Source organism: Cherax quadricarinatus, chromosome 50 (genome assembly GCF_038502225.1).
Source record: "Cherax quadricarinatus isolate ZL_2023a chromosome 50, ASM3850222v1, whole genome shotgun sequence".
Classification (NCBI taxonomy): Eukaryota; Metazoa; Arthropoda; class Malacostraca; order Decapoda; family Parastacidae; genus Cherax; species Cherax quadricarinatus.
Window position 1 is genome coordinate 21651044 of NC_091341.1, and position 10534 is coordinate 21661577.

Genomic DNA, 10534 nt, shown 5'->3' on the forward strand with positions numbered 1-10534 from the left:
ACTAACACACACGCATGCACACACGAGTGAATAAAAATAAAATTCCTATTTGGTGAAAGAAAGTATACTCTAACATTGCACTTACTGTTGAAGCACAGAACAAGTCAAATTTGTTTAGATTTTGTGCAGTAAAATTTTGAGTACTGCTTTGTATACTTTTCTCATTTTACCAACACTTCTGACTGGCTACTGACAGTGATTTTTGACAAAGGTACAGTACACAAACTAAGCACCCAGCACCACCTGTGAAGTTTTGTTGCACATGTAGAAAATAGATCCTTCTCTGCACTTTATCACCATTTAAGTTACTGCTGGTATCTATATGAATATTTAATGCTTTTGAGTTTATATGAGATAGACTGAAGTTGTAAAATATTAATTAAAAACCTTAAGAGCAACACAGTTTTGTGTGGGATATTAAGATGACAGATTTCTTAATATGTTGCTCGTCTGGCTGTTTCTATATACTGTCTTAGCATGCCGCCCAATCAACCAATTTAACTGCAGCAATAGGAATAACAAGCAGGTTAAGCATATCATATATCTTGCCATTTTAACTCATAGAGATGTCTAGTCAGTCAATTTTAAATAACTTTCAAAGATTGATGACCTGTGAATGATTATTTAATGTATATATCTTCATGTTCATTCCATTGGCTGAAATATTTATGAAGATTAGGAAATAGCTGTTAAGAAGTGTTGTATGTATATGCATATAACTGTAGGTTCCATAATTTAAACTGACACTTTGATATATACCTCTAAGCTGTTAGAATTAAGTGCACCATCAATTCCACTTTTCATTGTTCATTTCTACATACATTAATTCAGGAAGAAATTTAAACCAGCTTTTAATGTTCATAGAAATAAAAGTCCTATAAAAAAGTTACTACAGTAATGATCCTGCATGACTAGTGTCTTAGGAGAATTTTAAACGTGTGAACACTTAATACCTTAAAATATGGGGGAACAGCTATTAAGTACATTGTGAGCTGCTGAGTGCAGCATTCCATCATCTATATAGAATATGTATGTTTTTTCCTTCATATTGATTGATCACCGAGAGGTATTTAAATGTGTGTGCAAGTTTTTTGGGGTTTTAAAAAAAAATTGTTCTTCACAACCTTATTTATGCCGGAGAAGTAACACAGGTTTTGAGTGTTACTTTTTCAGTAACTTTATGAACACCTTAGCAAATAAAACAGTTGCTCCAAAATTGTGTTTCATAACCTTTCTTTTAGGTGCACAAGTGTGGTTCATCACTGAGAAGAAGCATTTAGTATATATGCTGGAGGCTGGCTCTTCGTGTCTTAGTGTTGCTGGAAGATATTGAGATTGATTTGTGGATGACTCTCGTTTTTACACATGGTTTTACAAGGTTAGGTTAAGGGTGCCTAATTTTATTTACAAGCTAAAAGCTGTTGCCTACATCAGCTCATTTTAAAGCCTGAGAAAATGTTGGAAGGTATCAGGGTTTATAGATGACAATCATGTGGTGGTGTATTTATTTCAACTTCCTAATCTCCACCCTTATGTATCCTTAGATCCTGCATCAATTCCTCTCCTGCAGTGCTGTATGACTCTATAGTAGGTTTAGCACCTTTGATTATAATAATAATAAACTTCCTGAAACATACATTTCACATATAGGAGTAATAAATACACTTAAAAACCCAAGGTAACTATTCAACAGGTTGCAAGACAAAAAAGCTGCACAGTGTTTTATTTGCTGCATACATGTAAGGAGACTAGTTACCAGTGGACAAAGGCATAGCATGGCCATGTGTCAAGGAATCCTTCAGGAAGTGAGATATGTAAGGCGGGCGAGGGCAAGCTCACAGAGGAACACCAGGAAGGCAAGGACCATGCCTCCAGCTAGTACTATGAAGACCACCTGAGGAAATATCGACACTGCACCACCAAGTAATGTTGAGTCACCGATAAGTAGATCTGTATAGTTTTCTGCACATATTGTGCACCTTAAACATTAGAACTATAAAACTAAAATATACTTAGGAAATGCGTATAAACAAAACATGGCATGTACAGAAAATACCTTATGTAAATTTACAGGAAGCATTAGGAAATTGAGAACCATGCCTAGAAATTAGTTAAATGATAAGATAGTCTCCCATATGCACAATTTTACACAACTACCACATACACCATTCATGTACACAAGCATTCTTATATAAACTGACGTACCCAGAGATGAAATATGGTATACGCTTCTTGGAACTTAATTTTAGTGGGCATCCTTAGGCAATGAGTCATGTTGGGTGTCTGGCTGCGTGCCCACACCTCGTACACGCCAAATTCTCGTAATGCAATAATCCTGTGACATGGATGATAAGCTTGGTGGAAGTAAGATACTGTGACTTTGTAATAAAATAGGGAAAATACTAGAAAAGCCAGGAAAATGCAAGCGAGAGTTAGATAGGAACAGGATAATATGTCAATCAAAGTCCTGTAATTTAAAGGGATCTGCAATTTTGAATTCATTGTTAATGTAATGTAAATGTGATTACATATATGTTTTCAGCAACATTTGTTGTCTAGGTATTATTTTATAGAAATTCCAATTTATATGTATTTATAGGTATTTTATAAGCTCTAGCTTTATTAATGTATCAGATATGTGGTGGTGACCTTGCATTGATAAGAGCTCGGAGAGGGCTGGCTCGGGGAACCACCAAGGCGTACAACAGTGGCCAGAACACACCACGGGACATGTAGAAGTCACAACGACCTGATGACGAAGACAAATATTTAGAATGTAAGAATGCAGGAATAGTGCAGTAAGCCTAATAGCTTTTGCTTTAAGTGTGTTTAACACTTTTAAAAAATGTTCAGGCAAGGCCTTCTCATACTCAGCTGTTCTCCCATATTTGTCTAACCAATATCTTAAGGCAACACGGCTAAGGGTAGTGACTGAATACTATTTAGGGGCACTTGTTAGACCAAAGGAATGGAACTTGTCCAATCTTTCCCTAGATTGAACCTGACTGCCTCCCATTCAACAGGCACTGTATGACCCTTATGGGTTTGTTGCTTCCCTTGTAATTAGCTTCAATAGCCTCACTTGTCTACAATTATTATTATTAATAACACATGCTAAACCCTTATGGGTCACACCACCTGTTCTGGTAAAGCCATCAGAGTAGACCTTGTCGCAGCCGGACTCTTCAAGGAAGATGGCGTGTCTACCGTCAGCCAGGAGAGTGTAGGCCAGCTCCTGCAGCTGGCTAGCCTTCACTTGCACTCCACGCACCCGCACTGCTCTGCCCAGCTCTCCATACACACCTCCTTCGGCACTCTGTAATGTAGGCAGGATAGAGACAGCATCTTCATGAGTGTATTCCCGTGCATCATAAACATTGACTCACGGGAGAAGTAGCTGATGTGTGATTTTTTTTTTTGTATGAAGAGTGCTAGAGTAAGTTGAGAACTCACCTGAAGGTAGCCTGTGAGTGCTGTGGAGCCCTCCATTAGGAGAGTGATTTGTGGATCATCCAGGACGTCATTAAGGGAGTCGTACTTCAGTGGCACAGTCTTCACCGCCAGCAGTGACGTCAGACCACCGCTGAGCATCCATCCACAACCGCCCAGGAGGAGGCGCGACAGAAGAATGAAGGGGAAGCACAAAATGGAAGAAGAGAAACTGCAACAGGGTGGCAAGGAGGAAGAATAGTAAATAATTCATGTTAAGCACTAAACCCATGTTGGACATTCAGCACAAGACATGGTGGAGGCTTGATCCTCCGTCTGCTGAATGCAAGATAGACATGCTTCCTATTTGTACTCTCCTGCAGCGCTGTATGACCCTTATAGGTTCAGCGCTTAGTTATGATTATAATAAATCCTATATGTACTCGCCTAGTCCAGGCAAGGAGGAAGAGGAAGACTGGAGAGAGAGGTAAGTCACAGGAAGCCGAAAAGAGAAAGGGAAAGGTATAATGATATGGTGGGGAACAGCAATATAGGAAACTCAAATGAGAAATAAAATCCTAAACTACTATGTGTGGGGGAGGGAGAAGAGATGTAATAGGTATACATGTACATATATGTGTGTGTGGACATGTAGCTGATGTGGGTGCATGTGAACCTGCTAAAGTGTTACCAATACGTTTGTGTGGATGAGTAAGGGCTCACCTATACGAAGATAATTAGTGTGACCTCACCTGTAACTGCGGGTGAGGACTAGGACTGCCATCAACCACAGACACACAGTGACACGCAGTGCTACACTTTGTGCCACCGGCTTGGCACCTGAGGGAGGCAACACGATTAGTGTGCCATAATTATTACAGCATGGAAGTAATTCATTAATCATAATAGTGATAGCAGCAGCTATGGGGTAGTAGTAATAGTAGTAAAAATATCAAACTAAACTAGTAACAGCAGTAGCAAGAGTTACGAATTGTCCTGAGCACACAGCGAATACTGAGGAACGAATGCGTAGTCGTGACAACAGGTACTCACTGCTGGAGATAAGCATCTCGTAAGCAGTCCAGAGATGAGTGGTGAAGGATGGTGTCTGGTTGGGAAGCATCCCCTCCATACCTGTCTCTACTACTGCCACCATCACCATGCTTACCCCCACACACACCCACACCTGCCATCTGCAACACCACACACCTGTTACCACCTAGTGTTAACTCCCCTCAAGGAAGGTTCCTTGATGTTGGTGAGGGGCTCTTGATTTAGGGAATTGGATCTGTGCTCCAGTTCCCCGAATTAAGCCTGAATGCCTTCCACATCCCCCCCCAGGCGCTGTATAATCCTCCGGGTTTAGCGCTTCCCCCTTGATTATAATAATAATAATAGTGTTAACTCAAATACTGATCAAAAGGATGTTGACCACATACAAGGTCACCAGGATATTGTCAACACACTCACACACAGGTCACCAGGATGTTAACTCACGTGAAGGGATCCAAGAAGCCCCAGGGGTCAGACAGTGGTCCTGGTCTGGTGACCAGAATGTGAAGCACTTCACTGAAGATAGGGAAGGTGAAATCAACTACTTGGCTTCGCTGGTAAGTCAGACCGAACGGTCCTAAGCCCAAATCCGCCCTCTGACCCATCAGGAAAAAAGAGAAATACTAGCATACAATTTCACGAGTTTTTTCTTTTCTTTGTAAGCTACACTGATATTTAAAATGTTGATTTGTCTTTCATATTAATGGTAGAGTGATGCTGTGTAATATCAGACTTGGCATGCGAGGTATACAACAGTTGTACAATAAATACTAACCTGTTCTAGCAACATGCCTATCATGCCGTTCCAGGTACCATTGTCACTAGGTGCTCCCCAGTAGCCGTCGCCTTGTACTATCGTGTACCTACAACAGGAAAGTCGGTAGTCACCACCATATATGTGAAATCTTAGGTCTTCATTGACAGTGGTGAAAGACATGGGAATTAATATTTATCCTCAATACCGAGTAATTCAGGGCACCAACGAAAATAAGTTGCATTGGTTTTTCTTGGGTAAATCTACATAATGTACTATTGTATGTGACCATGACATGTGTGCTCTGAAGATCATTGTAGAAAGAAAATATATATGTATGCTACAATTAAACACACACTTAAGGAGTGATTTGTGACTAGATAACTAATGGGTTTATTATAATCTATTTATGTGCCCACGTTGCTCCAGAATAAAATATGGGAACGACACCCAAGAGCCGCACATGTGTCTGATTCATTAGCTTGTTGGTGTTATATATCTTTAATATAATAATAAATAGTATCTGAAATAGCTGATCCTTGTAAAGAGGTGTTCAAGGTACATCATCTCTTTACGGTGCTTCAGCAGCCAGAGGTTTTAGCACTTTTATTTTGGGAAGTAGTCGCATCACTGGATAATTCTCAATTAATATTGCATTCATAGGGTCAGTGCCAAACCCGTACTGGTCACAGCACCTGAGGAAATGAGAGGCCTTCAGGTTCGATCCAAGGAAGGGAAAGGAAGGCACAATTCTTGGGACTAAAAGCTCCCACTGACTGGTGATGTGTAGGTACCTACCTCCCCTGATGAGCGTTTGTTCTTAAGATATCAATGGGAAATGAAACCAGTAACAAAATATATAACATATGGTTTTCTAAGTCAATTAGTAACTCGCTTAGCCAACCTAACACTGAGATCCAGTCCCTGGGCTCATTATGTTCCTTTGTAATCTTTCGACTACCACCAAGATCATGGGGTGCATAATACGTCTTTTAAAGTATCTAACTTCTAAGACAAGTAACTGACGTAAAGTTGAGAGAGGCAGCGAGGGCGCTGAGGAAGTCGGCCATGGGTCCGTGTATTACAGTCAGGAAGGTCTCCTGCAGCACCCCTGGTCCACTAACATCCTTCAGCAATACCTCCACATGCGGCGGCCATGACTCTGCAGCCACCCGCAGGTGCGGTGCTCGAGGAAACCTGCGGAAAATACACATATCGTGTTTTATAGCCAGAACTTGTCGACTTGGCCTAGTCAGCAACGATCGTTTTAGTAGTAGAGTCGGTGAGCCAAGTGGATGACAAAACACAAGACAGTGTGAGTTTTACAACAGCGCTTCTCCCCTGGAGTATACCTGGAGGGTGTTCTAGGGGTCAACGCCCCCGCAGCCCGACCCATGAACAGGCCTCAAGGAAAACTTTATTATAACAACGTTTCATTCAGTCAAGAACATTTATTTCACTCAAGAACACGTCTCCTTTTACCTAAATTATTATCGGTAATTCTACCAACAATATTACACACACACAATACTATGTTGATGTGATCAATCGTCTCCCTCAAGAGTCAAGGTAATAATTTATTTCGTAATTGAATTTCACCTTACAAAGAGAGAAGTGAAGACAATCTGACATTTACTTGCGAGTCACAAACACCAACAGCCACACTGATCGGCCTGCTCCAAATTTACTCACTTGAACCTAAGTGGGTTGTTCATCGTGGCTCCAACCTGCGCCAGTGACTGCCACTTCCCACTCTCCGCTGATGACCCGGTCCATGAACCTACTGCTGCCTCTCCTGAAACATTGAATATTATATTAAATAAGTTTATTTAGGCACATATACACATAAATAAAGTTACACAAATTATCATACAGAGTAATATATGTGTATATTACCTAGGATAACTCAAAAAAAGTCATAGTGATTTATTTCCATTAGGGTCCTTGAACATTGTGTTATTCGAGATTTTGTTTATGAAATTGTCCCATCTAGAGCCATATACATATGCGTAAGTATGTATGCTTGTGCATGCACAACTCACACAGCTATTCTACAAAAGAATGCATAAAACATGGAAAAATATAACATGTGAAGAGCAGAAAGTGGTGCCTGGAAGTGCAGTTACCTGACGCAATGATTGTGGCACTGCTGAGTGTGGTGACAGGGAGACACACCCACACCAACACCACGCCCACCGCCCACACCCACATGACCACGCCAATTCGCCTTACCACCGCCTATATCACTGTGTTTTGAGGGAGAATGGAGAAATTGTGAGAAAAGGAGATGCATTGTAGATGCTGCAGATGTTCTTATAGCAATTTCTGTACCCAAAACATTCACTCCGGAACCCATAACAGTACCTACTATCTACTTCTGTCACGGCAGATGCTGCCACGTTACCTGCTGGCACTCACGGAAGATGCTGCTACTTTACCTACTGTCACGGTAGATTGTGGTGCTGTATGCCTGACATTACAGTAGATGCTGGAATTGTACCTACTGTCACTCCACTGAGCTCTATGGCTCACCTACCATGGGTTCAAGTCTCACCCTCTTGTGAGATCTGTACCTACTCTCGCGGCAGTTGCTCCTACTGCTGCTCTAGATAATGTTGCTTCAGCTGTTGGTGATGTTGCTTTAGTTGTTGGTGATGTTGTTGCAGATGTTGGTGATGTTGCAGATGTTGAGTTGCGTCTGGTTGGAGGCGCTGGTGTGGTGACCTTATTTATATAAGAAAATCACCGCCTCTAGTTTCGACGTCTTCTTCCCCCCCACCCACACCTCCCACACACCCACACCGCCCCCACACCCCCACACCACCACCCACACCCCCACACCACCCCCCACACACCACCCACATACCCCCCACCCCACCACCCACACCCCACACCACTACCCACACCCCCACACCACCACACACACCCCACACCACCACACACACCCCACACCACTACCCACACCCCAACACCAACACCCACACCCTCCACACCACCACCCACACCCCCACACCACCACCCACACTCCCACACCACCACCCACACCCTCCACACCACCGCCCACACCCCCACACCACCACCCACACCCCCACACCACCACCCACACCCCACACCACTACCCACACCCCCACACCACCACCCACACTCCCACACCACCACCCACACCCCCACACCACCACCCACACCCCCACACCACCACCCACACCCCCACACCACCACCCACACCCCACACCACCACCCACACCCCCACACCACCGCCCACACACACATGCGCAGTGTTGTTTGTGGTTGTGATCATGTTATCAGTGAAAATAGTGGTGGGGACTGATGTTTTTGAAGAGACACTCGTGCAACATTTGGGAACCTTTATTGAGGAAACGTTCCGCCACACACTGGCTTCGTCAGTCCAGTACAAAGAAGGACGGTAGAAAAAACAGAGAAGGAGTTTGAGGTAATCAGTCCCTCAGCCTGGAGTCAATGTGTTCAGTCCGTCAGTCTTGAAGATTGATGGACTCAACGATTCCAGACTGAGGGACTGATTACCTCAAACTCCTCTTTTTTTTCTACCGTCCTTCTTTGTACTGGGCTGAAGTAGCCACTGGCTGGCGAAACGTTTCCTCAGCAAAGGTTCCTAAATACTGTACAAGTGTCTCATTCCTCAACTTGTCGGTTTTTTAAACCATTTTACCACATTGATGTCTCTGTTCATGGTGAAAGTGGAGTTTTTCCCCCCTAGTCTTTCTTCCTTGGCCTCTCCTCCTCTCCCCTCCCTTCCCTTCCCCTCCCCTCCTCCCTCTGATAAACCGGTTTATTAACCCAGATAAAGTTCTTTCCTCCCCACAAACGGATATTCCTTATATTTTTTCCCTCAATAAAATACGCAAGTCCCCCTAACAATTATTTTCTCTTCATCTTCTCTCTTTGTGAGCCAGTCTTGTCCGGCTGCCATTATTGTTATTATTACCACCACTACTACTACTGAACATCAAAATGGTATACAATACCGACAGGTTGGTAGGTAAGACACATAGGCAACAGTTAGGCAACTTTATTCCGAAACGTTTCGCCTACACAGTAGGCTTCTTCAGTCGAATACAGAAAGTAAGCAGGAACAGTAGAGATGTGAAAACGATGTAATCAGTCCATCACCCTTGAAGTAGAATTTGAGGTTGTCAGTCCCTCAGCCTGGAGAAGTTCAGTTCCATAGTCAGGAACTATCTGAAGATCAAGCGACAGTGCGGAGACTTTAATACTGTCGGAAGGAGAGGTGCAGAGTAGTAGTGAGAATGTAGCCACTGAGAGGTCATGTCCTTCTCAGATCCAACAATTCTCACTTGTGATGAATGGTTTTGAAAACCGACAAGTTGAAGAATTGAGACACTTATGCAACACATGGGAATCTTTATTGAAGAAACTCCTCCTCTCCTTACCCATTTCTACTTTGTATTGGACTGATGAAGCCACTGTGTGGCGAAACGTTTCTTCAATAAAGATTCCCATGTGTTGTATAAGTGTCTCAATTCTTCAATTCTCACTTGAAAAAGGTTGTCCAAGGTGTTTTCTGTACCAAGATGCCATGTGTTGCAGTGTCTGACAAGATGAACATCAAAATGGTATACAATACCGACAGGTTGGTAGGTAAGACACATAGGCAACAGTTAGGCAACTTTATTCCGAAACGTTTCGCCTACACAGTAGGCGAAAGGGTGATGGACTGATTACATCGTCTTCACATCTCTACTGTTCCTGCCTACTTTCTGTATTCGACTGAAGAAGCCTACTGTGTAGGCGAAACGTTTCGGAATAAAGTTGCCTAACTGTTGCCTATATGTCTTACCCATTACTACTACTACTACTACTACTACATTAGATATGCTGAACCAACATTATCTTCTTGAAAGTCTAGTTAAGGCGACATTCCCGAACCATTAACTTGGTCAGTGTGACTGTAAATGGTCCAAGTCGGACCGAAACGTTGTTCATAAGCTTCTCTATCTCCTATGTGCGGGTTATTTTTGTATTGTTCCAGTCACGGTATTGTACCTTTTTGTTCTTCATTAACTTAGTTCTCTGATAGAAACCTATTTATACTCCATGGAACCAGTGGCGTTTTCTAATATAAAAATTAAGGTTTAGACTGGGATAACCTTCAGCAGGCGCAATCGCCCCTAAAATTCGAATCAAGAAAAAATTTCTTGTAATAAAAAGGTACTTTTATTTTAAAGCGTAGACACGTGTAATAGACGACTTTAACCTTAATGAATATTTTAAGTTTCCATTAAACTTTAAGACTTCCGA

At 42.5% G+C, this 10534-nt stretch overlaps 1 protein-coding gene across 1 annotated transcript; it reads right to left on the bottom strand.

Moving 5' to 3' along the window:
* Positions 1-1026: 1026 nt before the first annotated feature.
* On the bottom strand, positions 1027-7037 carry LOC128695260 (glutamate receptor-like). Its single transcript, XM_053785769.2, has 11 exons — positions 6929-7037; positions 6263-6433; positions 5258-5345; positions 4927-5078; positions 4483-4622; positions 4182-4269; positions 3454-3583; positions 3139-3316; positions 2650-2749; positions 2206-2335; positions 1027-1894 (listed from the first exon to the last, which is right to left on the bottom strand). Exons 1-11 carry the CDS (start codon positions 6949-6951, stop codon positions 1799-1801), a joined length of 1296 nt encoding a protein of 431 aa, XP_053641744.2. The 5' UTR covers positions 6952-7037; the 3' UTR covers positions 1027-1798.
* Between the last annotated feature and the right edge of the window lie 3497 nt (positions 7038-10534).